The 19,511-nt window shown below is 43.2% G+C and overlaps 1 protein-coding gene across 4 annotated transcripts in view; it reads left to right on the top strand.

The window, feature by feature from the left end:
- LOC124619424 (testis-expressed protein 2) overlaps positions 1–19,511 on the top strand; it is a 323,669-nt gene that overhangs the window by 126,637 nt on the left and 177,521 nt on the right. For all 4 annotated transcript variants that reach the window (XM_047145793.1, XM_047145794.1, XM_047145797.1 and 1 more), the window contains exon 5: positions 7,534–7,772. In XM_047145793.1, the coding sequence (XP_047001749.1) occupies positions 7,534–7,772 (239 nt within the window). The remainder of the gene's footprint in view (positions 1–7,533; positions 7,773–19,511) is intronic.

Here is a 19,511-nt window from a genome sequence, read left to right as displayed (position 1 = left end):
GCGGTCTGTTTTCAGCTCCTTAATGGCACGGGATTCAGCTGGGGTGATGTTGGGGGTTGTCGGGATGTTCTTCAAGAAGGACTGGGAGGCAACACTGGATGTGAGGAATTCCTGAAATGTCTGCAAGGGATGGTTTTGGGGGAGAGGAGGAGGATCCCTTTGAGAAGGCAGTCGTAACTGTTCTAGACAAGGTTCAACACTGGGTCTAGTATTTGGGGGCTGTGTTTGGTAGTGAAGTGATATTTCCAGTTGAGGTTCCGGGTGAATGAGAGGAGATCTTTAACCAGGCCAGTGTGGTTGAATTTAGGTGTGGGGCTAAAGGTTAAGCCTTTTGATGGAACAGATGTCTCTGTAGGAGAGAGGGATCTGGATGAGAGGTGTAGAACTGAATTGGGACTGGTGATATGTGGCATTTGACTGTGGTTATAGTTGAGATTTGGTCTGTGTGGGGTATCCGCTGGGATGGGGAGATTGAGTAGGGTGGCTAGGCTAGGTTTTTTTGCTGTGAGGGGGGTTTGTTGAAGGTTCTGTTGTGGTTGGTGTTTGTGAGGGATAGGGAGAGGAACCCCACTTCTTAGGTGTTGCACTAGCACTGTGGATAGTTTTTTCAGGTGGTGTGTGGCATGGAACTCAAGTTTGCAGCTGGCTTTTAGGATGGTGTTCCTGAGTGTGTTCTCCAAGCAAGGGTTTGAGAGGTGGAGGACTTTGAAGAGAGATAGGAGCTGTTGGGAGTGGTGGTTACATGAAGTAGTGTAGAGATTCAGGACAAGTTGGGTAAGGGCTAAGGATTGAAGGTTCTGGAAGTCCAGGAGAGACTGGTGGAAGGAGGAATTGCACCCAGAGATGGGAACTTTTAAGGTAAGTCCTTTAGGGGTAATTCCAAAGATTATGCAGGACCGGAGGAAAAGTATGTGGGATTGCAGTTTGGCTACGGTGAATGCGTGTTTCCGGAATGAATGTAAATAATGTGGTATAGGATTAGGGTACATAGTGGATAACTGGTGGGTAGGGAATTTAAATAACTAAAGTTAAAATAGTAATCATAAGAAGAATAAAACACGCAGGGAAGGACGAGAAAGAAAGAAATTGTGTTGGTAATGTTCAATACCAGAGGAAGACCACTAAATCAGAAAAATACAGAAGAAGTTGACCAGACCAAGGATCCCATTCCCTCCATCCAGACTGAGCTGCAGAAAATCCAAAAATCCAAGGTCCCTCACAAGGCCTCACAACGGCGTCCATAGACTTACTCACTCCACCTGAGCCACATACCCCTACCTTCTACCTATTACCCAAAATCCACAAAGAGAACCATCCTGGCCGTCCCATTGTAGTGGGCTTCAAAGCCCCAACAGAACGTATCTCAGCTCTGGTAGACCAACACCTCCAACCTATCACCCGCAGACTCCCATCCTACATCAAAGACACAAACCACTTCCTAGAACGCCTCAAATCCATTCCCACTCCTCTCCCACCTGAAACCTTTCTTGTCACCATAGAAGCTACATCCCTTTACACAAACATCCCACATACCCATGGTCTCTCTGCCCTTGAGCACTACCTCTCCCAATGCCCACCCAAAGATCTTCCAAAAACCTCGTTCCTTATCACACTTACCAACTTCATCCTCACCCATAATTACTTCACTTTTGAAGGCCAGACCTACAAACAAATCACGGGAACGCCCATGGGAACCAGGATGGCTCCTTCCTATGCCAACCTCTTCATGGGCCGCATGGAGGCGGCTTTCCTGAAGACCCAACAGCTGCTTCCCCTGGCCTGGTATAGGTTTATAGATGACATCTTTGTGGTCTAGACTCATGGTGAAGAAACACTCCATAACCTCAACTCCTTTTCGAATCTGAATTTCACTTGGTCCTTCTCCAAAACCCAAGCCACCTTCCTGGATATTGACCTTCATCTTGTTGAAGCTCACATCCACACCTCTGTCCATATCAAACCCACAAACAAACAACAGTACCTTCACTTTTGATAGCTGCGATCCATTCCACATCAAACACTCCCTTCCCTACAGCCTAGGTATTCGTGGCAAACGTATCTGCTCCAGTGACGAATCCCTCAACAATTACACCAATAACCTGACCAGTGCTTTCCTCTCCCGCAACTATCCTGCAGACCTTGTCCGCAAACAGATCTCTCGAGCAATACATTCCTCCCCGTCCAACAACAATGTTCCTACCCCCAGACCACACAGAAGCATCCCCCTTGTCACCCAATATTATCCTGGCCTCGAATACATCAACAAATTACTCCGCCAGGGATATGACTTTCTCAAGTCAACCCCTGAAATGAGATCATCCCTTAACAAAATTCTCCCCACACCACCCAGAGTTGCCTTTTGTCGCCCCCCCCCCCCCCCCCCCCCAACCTCCGTAACATCCTTGTTAAGCTCTACAATATTCCCAGACTACCTTCTCTACCCAGCGGTTCCTACCTCTGTAACCGACCCCGTTGCAAAACCTGCCCCATGCACAACCCCACAACCACCTACTCCAGCCCCACTACTGGTAAAACATACACAATTCAAGGCAGGGCCACGTGTGAAACTACACATGTCATTTATCAGTTGACGTGCCTGCACTGCACAGCCTTTTACATCGGTATGACAACAACTAAACTGGCTGAGCGCATGAACGAACACAGATGAACTGTCCGCCTAGGAGATGTCCAATACCCAGTAGCAGAGCATGCCCTCCAGCATAATTCTAGGGACCTAGGAACCTGCTACACCATATGTGCCATTTGGCTTCTCCCACCCAACACCAGTCTCTCTGAACTGCGGAGATGGGAACTTGCACTCCAACACATCCTTTCATCCCGCCATCCCCCTGGACTGAACCTACGTTAAACCACCTCACTCCCATTTACTCTTCAGTCTTCTCCTCTTTCCCTTTCCTCTTTAGCCATTCACGCATCTTTTCACCTTACATAGTTGTGTTTATCTTTATACTATGTACCTCTTTACTTCTTTATGCATCCTCTTTGGTTTGAAGCTGGCACAGTACTTACAGTAGAATATCTTTGGCTTCCCTCTGACAACCATGCCTCCATCCCTGCTACCCTCCCTGTTTTCTTTTCCCTGTTGCTTCATGACCTGGGTTGTGAGTAACTGAATCCACTTTCCCTTCTTCCCTTTCTTTCCTGTCTCTCCTCCCTGATGAAGGAACATTTGTTCCGAAAGCTAGGAACGTAAATTTTTGGTTCTGTTTTTTGTGTATCTATCGGCTGTACTGCGCTGAGGTAAGTACTGGCCAGCCCCCCTATCTCTTTGTTAGTATTTGTTTCACATCTTAAAATGTAGATATACAAATACTAAATTAATTGCATTTTACTGTGGATTAGGCAATGTATAAAACTTTCAACAACCACAGTAGCAGAATCTTACCACAAAACTGCACAAAATCCAAGGAGATTCTGGTCATGTGTAGAGGCTGTCAGTGGCAACCTAGATAGTGCCCAAACACTGCAGGAACTGAAACCGAGGATATTGAAACAAAAGAACAAATGATAAACTCTGTTTTGTTATATTATTTTGCAAAGGAGGATCCAGGAGTACTGCTCCAGTACAGTTCTTCAGCACTAAAAAGGTATGTGATATAGATATTAGTATCAGTGGTGTTGAGAACAGTTAAAATCGCTAATGAACAATTCCCCATGCACCAAGGGAATCCCTTTTAGATTCTGTACAGAATTTGAGGTTGAGTTAGCCCCTCTTTTTAACCATAATATATTGTAGATCCCACAAACAAGAAAGGTGCCTAGTAATTGGAAGAAAGCACAATCTACAACTGTCTACAAAAAGGGTAACATAAAGGATCCACAATCCTACCACCTGTTATTATTGATATCTGTGTGTTGTATAATCTTATAACAATTTTTGAGCTCAAATTTAATAAGATATTTCAAACCGAATGACCTCCTCTATGCCTACCAGTATGAGTTCCTGAAAGATATGAATGAAATTAATCTGACAGATGTAATATTTCAGAACTTCCAAAAATGATCTGACTCAGTACCACACCACCGCTTAGAAGGAAGCTAGCTTTAATATCCTGTCATCAGCATGGCCATCAAAGACAGAGCACAAGCACAGATTATGAAAGGATGGGGAAGGAATTTGTCTGTGCCCCTTTCAAAGGAACCATCCCAGCATTTGCCTAGAGCAATTTCTGGAACTCACAGAAAACCTAAATCTGTATGGCCAGAGGAGGATTTTAACTGTCGTTGTCCTGAATGCAAGTCCATTGTGCTAATCACTGTGCCACCTTGCTTGGTCTTACCACTTAGTTAAATTCGATTATATGGTGTGTCAAATGAAATATGTCTAAGGATTTTTGATTTGCTGGTAGAGGCACTTCAGTGGTTTGTAGAGTATGGAAGTAGATGTAGATGTAGAAAACAAGACAGACAAATGGGGATTGTTTCAGTACTTCTCAGAATAACCTACTGCATATCCAATCTTTATTGTAAACTATGAAACCTTATGACAATCCAGATGATCCTCTTTTTATCCAATGGTTCCTTGTAATCTGTTGTTTTTGTAAAACGTGCCTTTTCATTCACCAACACTGTGTGTTATAATTTTGTTACCTACAAATAATGTATAAGATATTCCTGAGATTTTCCCGGTGTGATTGATAAATAGATATTAGCGTGTCCACACGCCTTGACAAATACATTTTTGTGCTTCAATGAAGGTGAAGCCCCAAAAACACATGTGTGCAACATTACAAGGTGTGGGAACAAAACCTCACAATTTGAAGGCTTAATAAAGCAAATATATTTATTGATCATTTTAATCACATTTTTGTGTTTCTAGATCACTGGAAATTTAGAATTGAATGTATTTAAAAATGAAATGCAGCAAATAATACCTCATTTTTACGGTGCACTGCTGTACTTGAATTTAGAAGTTCAGGGCGATTCCTTCAAACACAGTTATGGATATGTGGATGAATATTCTCCATCAGGTGTGCAGTGGTTCGTTGACATTCAGTGTAAACAATGGATTTTACACATTCCCATAAAAAAATCACAAGAGCCTAAATCAGGTGAGCATGCTGCCTGCAAAAGATGTCTTGTCAAGGAGATCAGGCGCCTGAGAACTTTCATATCAAACTGCATGATGCAGTTCGCGCTGTGTATACCATGGCCCCAAACTGCTGAAACCACACATCCCCAACACACATTTGCTCGGGGTTGGACAAAAAAGTTCTCTGAGAGTAAAAAAAAAAGTAGGCATTGATGATCTGTACTCTAGACAGTGCACACTAAACAGGCATATGTTCTGACTGTAGGGGCCCATCATTAAGTTTGCCAGTATTTAAAGTGTGTGGACAAAAGAAAGTGTGCCTTATCACTAAAGAACATAAACACACTGGAGGCAACTCTTCATATGCATTTTGGTAAGCAAGAAACTCGCATTCACTTATCTCTTGCACCACAGCCAACTTGTATGCCAGGGAGCTTGGAAATGGAGGTCAGTGCTGAGGCAGATGGTAAACAAACTTTTCGACCCACTGCTTTGAATAAGATCATTGATCGCCACCTGTGGCCTATCACATCTCCCTCTTCATTCAGACTGGTAAGTTTGTTTGTGACGCACTGTATGATCAAGGAACATGTGATATATCAAAGGAACATATGATCTAGCAGTTGACTTGTTTTGTTATCTGTTCCCATATATTTACATGGGATAATATAACAACAACAAAAAAATCAATTTTTAACAATATAATGTAATTGGATAGATAAAAATCTACTCACCAAGTGACAGCAGAACACCACATAAAATGAGGTTGTAATTAGGCAAACTTTCGGAGCTAGTGGCTCTGTCTTCAGGCAAAGGGTTGAAGGGAAAGGACTGAAGAGGTATAGGAAAATGGGTAGATTTCAGAAAAGTCAGCTAGAACTGCAGGTGAGGGGAGACTTACTGGATGGGTTGTGAATGAAAGACTAATTATTGGGAACTGCACCAGGCGAGATTTGAGTCCGCAATTTCGACCCATCCAGTAAGTCTCCCCTGACCTGCGGTTTTGGGTGACTTTTCTGAAACCCACCCCTTTTCCTAGACCTCTCCAATCCTTTTCCTTCAGCCCTCTTCCTTCCCCTTCAACCCTTATGCCTGAAGAAGGAGCCACTGGCACCGAAAGGTAGCCTAACTATAAACTTCTTTTAAGTATGTGTTCTGCTGCCACTTTGTGAGTAGATTTTTATCTTTCCAATTACATCATATATTTACATGACCACTACTAGCTTTTAGTCTGAATGAACTGTAACAAACACACAGTCTGTGCTACATGCTACTGCCACCCAGTGTTCTTTTGCTTTGTTTGCATTGAAGCATAACAGTGGGTACATGAGTACTTGTTTCACCCATCTCTCACAGGAATTGCCCCTACTAGCACAAGTGATTCCCATCTATTGAAAATAGTAGGTGACTCTCAAACAGGTCATTGGCTTTTCTTTTATGGTTTGCCTTCCTTTTCTGCTTGTCTGTTTTCTTTAATGGACTTCTTCGTCTTCTCAGTGTACAATCTGTGTTGTCATTCTCTCTTAATGTATCAGTATTTGTCTCCTTTTTAAATGTTTTCTGTGATTGTTTTATTTTAAATATTTATAATAATTATTGTAGTTTTTATATTTGCTCATTTTTAAGCACCCATTTCTTTTCCCTATCTTACTGCTACCTGTACTTTGATTCCATTTCTATTCTTTTAAAATTATATGGATATTAGCTGTTAGTCTTCTGTTACTTCTGAATCATTTTATTTGTCCTTTTCTTGATTGTGTGTTTCCAATTGTTTTTATTGTGTTGCAGTATCTTTACTTCATTTCTTGTTTCCTGTTTTTCCCAAAACAAAAGCTTTCAGAAAGCTAGAAGTTCATAAGATCTTTTTAAATTGTTGACAATGTAGGATAAGACAGATACCTTTTTAGTGCTGAAGAACTGTACTGGGGCAGTACTTGCTGTAAAGGAGACACATTAAATTGCAGACAGGTACAATTAAAAGACGCTTACATAAGGCTTTTGGCCATAGCCTCCTTCAGTAAAAGAAAAACACATACCGTTCATATACACAAACAGCAAGCACACCTCATGCACACATGACTGCCAACTCCAGCGTTGCGGGCTAGAATGCAGTTTGAGATGCATTCCGGCCTGAGATGCTTTAGATGCACTTGCTTGTGTGTATGAATGGTATGTGGTTCTCTTTTGCTGATGAAGGCTGCGACCAAAAGCTTTATGTAAGTATCTTTTAATTGTGCCTGTCTGTAACTTAATGTGCCTTCTTTACGGTAAGTAGCAATCTATCTTTCCCTACATTGTTGCTATTCCTGTCTGGAGATTTTATGTTGCCTTTATATCCCAACTTCATTTGTCCTTTTTATTTACTCTGCTTCTGTCACAAATGTTATTTATTTACAGCTCATATTTTTGCCTTGGCAGCTGACTTTAAATTTTAAGACTTGTGAAAATACCCGTTTTGTGACAATCTTTTAAATTTTCAGGGCTGGATAAATGAATACCCAGGTGTTTATGATCCTTCAACTTATCACATCTCAGAAACACAAACAGTATACGTTCGTTTGGAAGGTGATACACTGCGCATATCACACCCAAGGGCTCGTATCCCAAAGCGCGCCACGTGGAATGAGCGACGGCACAGACTCCGTTTCAGCCATCAACGTATTTACAGCATTGCTGGTTGTGAAGTCAAATTGCTTCCAGATGGTCTTGCTCGAAAGAGGTAACGGAAGATATTAACTAAAATTAAAGTTAATTAAATAAACCTTGACAGTTTATAAAGTCGTGCATGCACAATTTCCAAATTTAAAGTAAAGTAATACCTGTGAAAGTGGAGAAGAATAGAAGTGGGAACTCAGTAGTATTTAGGTAATGCAGCTGGTCATTATTTTCTACTTCTTATGACACTTTATCTGCTCACCTGCCAGACATAAAATGGTGACTCAATGACTGACATTGGCTGCCAGTGTCATAAAATCTATTATCACACTGTATGCTTTTTGTGCATGTTTCATGATTGTAATTTCAAGATTGACCAGACTACCAACAAGCAGTGCCCTCAAGGGCAGAAATGCAAAACTTGGGTATCCAATGGATCACGATTGGCCACAGCCCATTACATGCTCTTGTTTTCACTGAGAGTAAGTCAAGGAAATAATGAATTCCTTGCATTATAAAATTGATAGCTTTTGTCCAGCTTAATCAGACTTCATAGCTGGCAAAAGGTGAGACTAGTGTTGATGTTCTATGCAGCATTCTTCCATGGTACAAACGGTGTGATGTACATAAGCCATGCTACTATTGCAAGGTATTTTGTGTACTCTAGTTTTTCCCAATAATAAACACGTTCCAACCCTCACTAAATATTTCAGAACTTCCTATCTCAGGGCTCAGCCAGGTCTCAATCCCCAGAATAATTTGTGCGCCACATGCTTCCTGGAGGGCAGTAAATTCAGGAACTTTATTCCAAACACTCTGAAAATTTACTGCTAATATCTTGACAACTGAAGTGTCTTTATACTGAGCGTGTCCTGATTTCCCTGCCTGCACGTCGACTGGTGAGTTTTCATCAGGACACCACGCACTACTGCCTAGCTGTATCTGTGTCCACATGCGAGCAGATACTTAGTGATAGAAGCAGTAGAAAAGATGGTGGCATGGCTGTGGAGATGGAGGCAGTCTGATGATGACTACTTTGTCCGGTGCAGCAGCAACCAGAACTGGAGGAGTGGAGGATTGTCACAGGTGGATGAAGCTAGTCATAGTGTCGTGACACCAACCCATTGTAGGTGTGCACAATGCAGAGACAGCTGCCTGGGCAGCAGTTGATGACCACTGGTACCTGCTTAGAGCTCCAGCCAAATCTGCAGGCCGAGATGGTGGAGCCCGGGTCGAATTGCTGCAAGGTGAGTGTTGGGGGCGGCTGGGCATTGGCCAGAGAAGATGAAGCAGCGTACGGGGCCTGCAGCTGTGAAGCAGGTCCGGCTGGCTATGGTTGCCACTCGAGTGGAGCTATATAAACTCAAGAACCTTTCAAGGGCTTCCTCAGGAAAAGGTTGAGTGATATATTTTCATCTGGGTTTTGAATGGGGATGAAAGAGAGGCCATAACATGCTGGATGCCTCTCTTTGTACAAAAATGCTGAGACACAAATTGTGGGCTACTGCCGGCCACAAGCATATATGGCAATCATTCTGAGGAAAAAAACTTTGAGAAGGCCAAGAGTATAGCCACCATAGACATTGGCAGGCAATGAACCACCTAAGGAAATTTTGAGAAAGCAACAAGTATTGCAAGCCAAAAGGAGTTAGGGAACAGTCTTGCAAAATGAGCATGAATACACACCTATAGGCACTGGGGACAGGTCTCAGTGGAAGAGAGGCATATGGTGCCGCTTGATGGGTGGCGCATTGTGGGTAGGCTGCCACAACACACATGATCTCATTGTCCATACACATCCAAAACACGTGATGGTGGGCCAGCAATGTAGTATGAGAAACATCCCAATGGTCCATGTGGAGGAGGAGTATGACGTTGTCCTGCATTGCAGATGGGATCACATAGCCAATAGTGACACTTGAAGACTGAGAGGCAGTGGCAGTGGCAGTGAGCTTAATAATTACGCAGAGGATCCAATGGCCTATAGCACCGTGACCAAGGCACTAAGGTTCCACAAATGTTCATCTGTTAAGGAACCAGATACCACAGTAGTTAATATTGCACCACAGCAAGGAACCATGAATTGCTCCAAAAATTGTTGGAAAACGGCAGGGGCAGTAGGCATGCCAAATGTCATGTGCTGGTATTGATATAACCTGAAGGTGGTACTCTTTATGAGGCCATCTATGAAATCACTATCCAGAGGCTGTTGTATATAAACTTCTGACAAGCCTATTTTGGAAACATATTGGTCCCCAGAAATCCGTGCTAAGAGGTCACCTAGACGGGGTAAAGAATAGGTTATATGTCATAGACTGAGATTTCACAGACATTTGAAATCACTAAAGGGCTGAAGGTTCCATTAAGTTTTTTGATGATTAGCAGGGAGTAGACCATTCATTAGAGGAGAAAGGCAAGGTGTGGCAGGGGGTGAAAGACGTTCCGGAGGGCTGAACGGAAGGCCTCACCAGTTTGTCTGACGAACCGGTTTCAGGCTCTGTCTCAGGCTGATACTGACCTTCGGCCGGACATGGCTGCTTGTCCTGTTCCAGAGGTTGCCCCTCAGTCTGCAAGATCCGGGCGGTTGCAGAGGGTGGGCTTACTGGTAGTTGCGAGCTCCAACGTCAGGTGCGTAATGGGGCCTCTTAGGGATATGGCAGCAAGAGAGGGGAAGAAAACCAATGTGCACTCCGTGTGCATACCGGGGGGAGTCAATCCAGATGCGGAAAGGGTCCTTCCAGATGCCATGAAGGGTACAGGGTGCACCCATCTGCAGGTGGTCACTCATGTCGGCACCAATGATGTGTGTCGCTATGGATTGGAGGAAATCCTCTCTGGCTTCCGGTGGCTATCTGATTTGGTGAAGACTGCCAGTCTCGCTAGCAGGATGAAAGCAGAGCTCACCATCTGCAGCATCGTCGACAAGACTGACTACGGACCTTTGGTACAGAGTCGAGTGGAGGGTCTGAATCAGAGGCCGTGTGGGCTGCAGATTCCTCGACTTGTGCCATAGGGTGGTGGGGTTTTGGGTTCCGCTGAATAGGTCAGGAGTCCACTACACGCAACAAGCGGCTACACGGGTAGCAGGGGTTGTGTGGTGTGGACTGGGCGGTTTTTTAGGTTAGATGGCCTCGGGCAAGTACAGAAAGGGCAACAGCCTCAAAGGGTGTGGGGCAAAGTCAGGACATGCGGGGGCCAAGTAGCAATCGGTATTGTAATTGTAAACTGTCGAAGCTGCATTGGTGAAGTACCGGAACTTCAAGCGCTGATAGAAAGCACCGAAGCTGAAATCGTTATAGGTACAGAAAGCTGGTTGAAGCCAGAGATAAATTCTGCCAAAATTTTAGAAAGGATAGATTGCATGGAACCGGTGGTGGCGTGTTTGTCGCTGTTAGTAGTAGTTTATCCTGTAGTGAAGTAGAAGTTGATAGTTCCTGTGAATTGTAATGGGTGGAGGTTACACTCAACAACCGAGCTAGGTTAATAGTTTGCTCCTTTTACCGACCTCCCGACTCAGCAGCATTAGTGGCAGAACAACTGAGAGAAAATTTGGAATACATTTCACAGAAATTTTCTCTGCATGTTATAGTCTTAGGTGGAGATTTCAATTTACCAGATATAGACTGGGACACTCAGATGTTTAGGACGGGTGGTAGGGACAGAGCATCGAGTGACATTATACTGAGTGCACTATCCGAAAATTACCTCGAGCAATTAAACAGAGAGCCGACTCATGGAGATAACATCTTGGACCTACTGATAACAAACAGACCCAAACTTTTCGACTCTGTAAGTGCAGAACAGGGAATCAGTGATCATAAGGCCGTTGCAGCATCCCTGAATATGGGAGTTAATAGGAATATAAAAAAAGGGAGGAAGGTGTATCTGTTTAGCAAGAGTTATAGAAGGCAGATTTCAGACTACCTAACAGATCAAAACGAAAATTTCTGTTCTGACACTGACAATGTTGAGTGTTTATGGAAAAAGTTCAAGGCAATCGTAAAATGCGTTTTAGACAGGTACGTGCCGAGTAAAACTGTGAGGGACGGGAAAAACCCACCGTGGTTCAACAACAAAGTTAGGAAACTACTGCAAAAGCAGAGAGAGCTTCACTCCAAGTGTAAACGCAGCCAAAACCTCTCAGACAAACAGAAGCTAAACGATGTCAAAGTTAGCGTAAGGAGGGCTATGCGTGAAGCGTTCAGTGAATTCGAAAGTAAAATTCTATGTACCGACTTGACAGAACATCCTAGGAAGTTCTGGTCTTACGTTAAATCAGTAAGTGGCTCGAAACAGCATATCCAGACACTCCGGGATGACGATGGCATTGAAACAGAGGATGACACACGTAAAGCTGAAATACTAAACACCTTTTTCCAAAGCTAAAACACCTTTTTCCAAAGCTGTTTCACAGAGGAAGACCGCACTGCAGTTCCTTCTCTAAATCCTCGCACAAATGAAAAAATGCCTAACATCGAAATAAGTGTCCAAGGAATAGAAAAGCAACTGGAATCACTCAACAGAGGGAAGTCCACTGGACCTGACGGGATACCAATTCGATTCTACACAGAGTACGCGAAAGAGCTTGCCCCCCTTCTAACAGCCATGTAATGCAAGTCTCTAGAGGAACGGAAGGTTCTAAATGATTGGAAAAGAGCACAGGTAGTCCCAGTCTTCAAGAAGGGTCGTCGAGCAGGTGCGCAAAACTATAGACCTATATCTCTGACGTCGATCTGTTGTAGAATTTTAGAACATGTTTTTTGCTCGCGTATCATGTCGTTTTTGGAAACCCAGAATCTACTCTGTAGGAATCAACACGGATTCCGGAAACAGCGATCGTGTGAGACCCAACACGCTTTATTTGTTCATGAGACCCAGAAAACATTAGATAAGGCTCCCAGGTAGATGCTATTTTCCTTGACTTCCGGAAGGCGTTCGATACAGTTCCGCACTGTCACCTGATAAACAAAGTAAGAGCGTACGGAATATCAGACCAGCTGTGTGACTGGATTGAAGAGTTTGTAGCAGACAGAACACAGCTTGTTGTTATCAATGGAGAGACGTCTACAGACGTTAAAGTAACCTCTGGCGTGCCACAGGAGAGTGTTATGGGACCATTGCTTTTCACAATATATATATAAATGACCTAGTAGATAGTGTCGGAAGTTCCATGCGGCTTTTCGCGGATGATGCTGTAATATACAGAGAAGTTGCAGCATTAGAAAATTGTAGCGAAATGCAGGAAGATCTGCAGCAGATAGGCACTTGGTGCAGGGAGTGGCAACTGACCCTTAACAGAGAGAAATGTAATGTATTGCGAATGCATAGAAAGAAGGATCCTTTATTGTATGATTATATGATAGTGGATCAAACACTGGTAGCAGTTACTTCTGTAAAATATCTGGGAGTATGCGTGCGGAACGATTTGAAGTGGAATGATCATATAAAATTAATTGTTGGTAAGGCGGGTACCAGGTTGAGATTCATTGGGAGAGTCCTTAGAAAATGTAGTCCATCAACAAAGGAGGTGGCTTACAAAACACTCGTTCGACCTATACTTGAGTATTGCTCATCAGTGTGGGATCCGTACCAGATCGGGTTGACGAAGGAGATAGAGAAGATCCAAAGAAGAGCGGCGCGTTTCATCACAGGGTTATTTGGTAACCGTGATAGCGTTACGGAGATGTTTAGCAAACTCAAGTGGCAGACTCTACAAGAGAGGCGCTCTGCATCGCGGTGTAGCTTGCTGTCCAGGTTTACAGAGGGTGTGTTTCTGGATGAGGTATCGAATATATTGCTTCCCCCTACTTATACCTCCCAAGGAGATCACGAATGTAAAATTAGAGAGATTCGAGCGCGCACGGAGGCTTTCAGACAGTCATTCTTCCTGCGAACCATACGCGACTGGAACAGAAAAGGGAGGTAATGACAGTGGCACATAAAGCGCCCTCCGCCACACACCGTTGGGTGGCTTGCGGAGTATAAATGTAGATGTAGATGTAGATAACACCCAAAGATATGACTCAATCTAGCTCCGATTTGATGTGTTCCTGTAAAGCTACTGGGACTGGGCAGGCCATCAGTTTCATTGTGATGTGAACCTCAAAATTGGTAGCACACACTAAACCTTCAAAAACGGGGAAGAATATTCTGAGCAGAGTGCATCCAGTTGTCGGTGTGGAATCTGATCTGATAACAGATGTATTTCGTCAGAAGGAGAGAACCAAAAAATTTGAAGGTATCTAACCCAAATTAGTTTTTAGTTTGGGCGTCATCCACTACTAGAAAGGTCAATGGTTAAACAGGTGCATTGAACGCAACAGATGTAGAAAACTGCTCCAATGTGGGTCTTTGTTGTTATTGTATCTCACCAACTGCTAAGAGACAGGCAACGCTCATGATCCAAGATCCACGTATGTTTGTGAATTTAAAAAAGTCACTACTGCACCCATGACCACTTGTGTTTTTAATGTCTTGTCCATAACATTTACTTCAATGTAGAGTTTGTTTGGAGCTACTATCACTGAGAAACACTGTTCACATCCATGTTCATGCCTGATGAAAGAGGTTGAGAGTCGCACACAGATGCAAATGACTTTTATTTATTTATTTTTAATACAATGTTCCCATGTCACCCAATACTTTGGGCACATGGCCTGCTCATGTTGGACAAAACAATAAGGGCACAACAAAAGAGGAACAAGCAGCTGCTGTTTTGATGTTGTTGATGCTGCTGCTGCTGCTTAGCACAACACTGCCCCCAGCAGCATGGAGGCTGCGGTTACATGGCAACAGTGTCGTCTTTCCCCCATGAGCTAACTGATGGCAGCCTAGGAGGAGAGGAAGCAATGATGGCTACCACACACCATGCTTCTATCTGATTTCCTGCTGCCATAGATACTTCAAAAGACTGACCAATGCTCAGAACACCCGTGATGCAGGAATTATTACACTGTAAAGCATGTTAACAAACTTCCCTATCAGTGGCTACGCATGATATAGCATCATGACCATCAAATCAGCAGATAGTCCTGGTGGCCCTCATTAATAAACTGGTGATGACGGCTAAGCCCACAAAGTGCCACTGCCCGAGCTCTGTACGGCTGTTATGACCGTTTTTGACAATGTGGAACTCAGGATGATCAACAATAACATGAGTATGTTTGCAGTAATAATTAGTGAGCAGTTGACACAATTCATCAAAAGAGAGACTGCCAGATTCCAGAAGAGGTGCTAAACACAGGGAGAAATCCGTACCAAGAATAAAGCTTTACTCAAGTTGGGGTCAGTGACACCAAAAGCATGGAAATGTTGCTAAAGGCATTTTTCACATGTGCCCCTATCTTCCCCAGAATCATTATATGAAGGAAATGGGGGGAATGTGTCAATGGCACTGGAATGTCGTGCATCAATGAGGCTGCCAAATTGTTTAGTGCCAAGGCGAGAGCTTACTGCTGGTCAATGAGAGCTCACTATTGTTCGATGAGAGATTGAAGAACTTCTTCCACTGACATATTGGCTGTATATGAACCAAAGAAATGAAACGTGCAAACTAGAATACTCATTGCCAAGTATGTTGTAACATTGTTCAGACTTAATATCATAAGTAACACCAACCAAATGTTGATTCTGCTTCCACTTGAAGAGATTCATAACAACACTGAATGAAGTATAAAATTGTAAAAAGTCTCATAACTATAGAACACGTGAATATACAATTTTGTAAGAGAGCCTACAATAAGCAAGTAAAGAAAAGTGAGGCCAAGGGCCCTGTGAGTTGTCCTTGTATTGGGGTGTTGTACACTCAGCACAGTGCTTGCTGCTCCATCTATCTTGCGAGGTGACATTTCTAGTCCGGCCGTAGAGGCACTTGTATTGTACACTGTTTATGTATACGGGCAAACACGGTAGGGTTATAACAAAAATCACCTAGCACTTTTCTCATACGGGATTCTGAAAGCCATGGATTAGTGCAGTCAGCTGGATGCTGGATTTCTGGACTTCCGAAAAGCATTTGACTCGGTACCATACAAATGTTTATTTGGGGGGGGAGGGGGGGGGGGGACAGTGGTGTAGGGTATGAAACAAAAGTTGTGACTAGATTGAGGATTTTTTAGCAGCATGTGACTTGGATGGAGAGTCATCTACAGAAGTAGAATAACCTTCTGACATGTCTCAGGGAAGAGTACTAGGACTCTTGCCATCCATAATGTATATTAATTACTTGGTAAACAATGTTAATCACAACCTCAGATTTTTTGCAGTTAAACAATTATCTCTAACTGAAGTACTGTCCAAAAGAAACTAAGAAATATTCAGTCAGCTCTTGATAAAATTTCATATTGGCCAGAAATTGAGGACATGTTTTAAATGATCAGAAATGTAAAATTATGCATGCCACAAGATGCCTCTCAGTCTTCAAGTGTCACTGTTGGCTACGTGATCCCGTCTGCAATGCAGGACAATGTCATACTCCTCCTCCACCTGGACCATTGGGATGTTTCTCATACAACATTGCTGGCCCACCATCACGTGTTTTGGATGTGTATGGACAATGAGATCATGTGTGCTGAGGCAGCCTACCCACAATGCGCCACCCATCAAATGAGTACAATATCAGTGAGTCACAGTTGGAATCAGTCAACTCGTACAATTACCTGGGTGTAGCCGGCCGGTGAGGCCGTGTGGTTCTAGACGCATCAGTCTGGAACCGCGTGACCGCTATGGTCGCAGGTTCGAATCCTGCCTCGGGCATGGATGTGTGTGATGTCCTTAGGTTAGTTAGGTTTAAGTAGTTCTAAGTTCTAGGGGACTGATGACCACAGATGTTAAGTCCCATAGTGCTCAGAGCCATTTGCACCATTTTTGAACCTGGGTGTAACATCTGGTAGGGATGTGAAATTAATGTTCACTTCAGACTTAGATAAGATAGGTAGCAGACTTTGGTTCATTGACGTGACACAGGGAAAATACAGTCAGTCTAGAATGCAGACTGCTTACAAATTTCTCATGCAACCCATCTCAGAATAATGCTCAAGTGTGTGAGACCTATACCAAGCAGTCCTGACAGGTGACATTGTTACAGAGAAGATCAGCGTGAGAGGTCACAGGTTTATTTGAATCACTGGAGAGTCTCATGGAAATGTTGAAAAACCTGAATTGGCACACCCTTGTAGATAGGCATCAATTGTCACACGTAAACTTACATAGTTTCAAGAACTGGCATTAAGTGAAGAACCTATAGATATTCTTCGGCCCCCGAGGTTTCACTCTTCTAGAGATTGTGAACACAAGGTTAGACTGATTACATCATCCACAGACCCATTTAAGTAGTCATTCTTCCAGCATTGTATGTGAGGTTCGAACAGGAAGAAACAGTAAAATGTCATATCATAAGGTATATTCTGCCATGCACTTCCCACATTTCTGTTTTTTTGCTTTGCAACTGCCGGTGTCATTTCTTGCGTCATTCATGAGTGTTTGGACACTAATTTTTGTGTCATTGACTGCCTTTACATATGAACAGAATTTCTTTGGGTTTTGTAAGAGATCTTTTAGTAAGATTCTGCTATTATAATCTCTGAAGTCTTCACACATAGTCCTTTTGACAACCAAACTTGTTACATGCTGAATTCATCTATCTATAGCTCTGTCCTTCTTTTTAAAACTATTTTGCAGTATTCTTTCTTTAAAAGCTTTTTTCTAAAGTGGCAATGTACTATCGAGGGTTCCTTGCATAATGAACTATTCTACTTTGTACTCATGTATCCTGTACTTGCTCAACTTTTCTTTAAATTTGAGCCACTGTTATTTGACTTAATACCATACCACTGTCCAGAGCTACATTTTTAGAGATTTTCCTTGAGGTACGCCACTGCTGCCACCTTATCTAGTTTTTTGATTAGGTAAATCTTTTTGTTTGTTTTAGTTGCTCTTTGTTCGTAGGTAGTCGTTGTTGATACAACTGGCTCATGGTCACTGATACCAGTTTCAGTATTAATATCCTCAAAGAGATCAGGTCTATTTGTTGCTGTTGGACCTAATATACCCATGTTCAGAAAAAATAGACACCTTGAATGACTAGAGACAAGACCTGCATATTTACAGGACATATACATTAGTATGTTCTGCAGAAATGATTAGCCTTTCAGTCACCCAAGTTCAGCATGTGTCCTCTTGTCTACTAGCCACAGGATCAACCAAGGGCCCTGATAACTTGTTCTATGCGTGATGGTATCAACGCGTATAAGGTGTGTGGTGTAGGCATCCGTGCTACATTCATCTGATTATGGAGTTCATGTATGGTTGGTTGGCATTGGGTCACAGTGCTGCACCTGTTGTTTCACCGTATCCCGCACATTTTCGATTGACAGCAAGTCTGGTGATCTGGCAATCCAGAGCAAAAGGCTAACATCCTGTGACATCAAGATGTATGATCATGCATTGTCTTGCTGAAAAATGGCATCTGGGATTTTGTGCAGAAATGTTATGGCTATGTGTTGCAGGATGTCATTCATATAGGTCACATTGGTCACTGTGTTCTGGACATGCACTAACTGTGATTTGTGGTTGTACCCAATAGCACCCCACACCATAACGCCTGGAGTTGGTGCTAAATGTCTTCTGTGAATGCAGTCACTGTGATACCACTCCCCCTGTCTGTAGCGAACCAAAATATGGTCATCATTTTAAAACAAACAGAACGTGGATTTGTCCAGAAACACTATCTGATGTCATTCCTGTCCCCTGTGACGTCGTTCCATAGACCATTAGCATATTTCTGCACATTCATCGAAGGTCACTGGAGAAGTGGATGACATGCACGTAACACATGTGATAATGAACAGCAACTGACTTGTCGCCCCTGATGGTGTATGATATGTTACGCTGTTCCACTGTGTTCCAGAACCAAGGAGGATGCAGATCTGTCCTGGAACTCCATTTGGATGAGGTGTTGAGCTTCTCGAGGGGTAGTCTGTGTGGTACAACCTGAGCCATCTCGTGTTCTACGGCTTTCTGTGATCTTGATTTAGGTTTCCCATAATTTCCCTACATCGCTTCAGGTAAATGTTGGGATGGTTCCTTTGAAGGGGCATGACTGACTTCCTTCCCCATCCTTCCCTAATCCAATGGGACTGATGACCTCGCTATTTGGTCCCCTCCCAACAACCAACAAACTAACCAGTCCATTATCTTTAGTTTATAGTGACAATGAGAGCCACAGGCACATTTTATTGGTAGGTGGTGTTGCACTGCAGTATTGATGTTGACATTGAATCTGGGGCCTGACGTGTTTCAAATGCAAATTATTTCTGCATAACATACTAATGGACATGTCCCGTGTATATGGACATCCTATTTTTAGTAATTCAAGGTGTTCTGCTTTTTCTGATTGTGAGTGTATATTTCCACTATGAATGGCTTCCAAACTATATATTCTAAGTAGTCTTCATAGAAAGCATTCAACATGGTTTTGCAGCGTGTCTTGTCCTGTGCACCATTTACAGAGCTACAGCTCTCCTAGTCGATTATTTTAATTCCGTAATGTCACACACATCTCAATCAGTGTGGTGCCCAGAGGTATATAGGCCAAAGGCCGCATACATTGCTCATCCAGTGGAACATATTCGCTCTATGGGTTTGCCTATCCTTGGTCCACAGGCATCCCTTCTCGTGGGGGCTAGTTACAAATATCACAAGAGCATCATGTGTTCTGAATGTGATACACTATCTGTTACAGGTGGCACCAGCCATGCTTCCAAGCAGCATGCACATCAGGAAAATAGTGGCACTGCTATCAAGG

This window comes from Schistocerca americana, chromosome 6 (assembly GCF_021461395.2).
Source record: "Schistocerca americana isolate TAMUIC-IGC-003095 chromosome 6, iqSchAmer2.1, whole genome shotgun sequence".
NCBI classification, from domain to species: Eukaryota; Metazoa; Arthropoda; class Insecta; order Orthoptera; family Acrididae; genus Schistocerca; species Schistocerca americana.
Note: the sequence above shows the minus strand (reverse complement) of the source record. Positions and strands in the feature narration are given on the sequence as shown.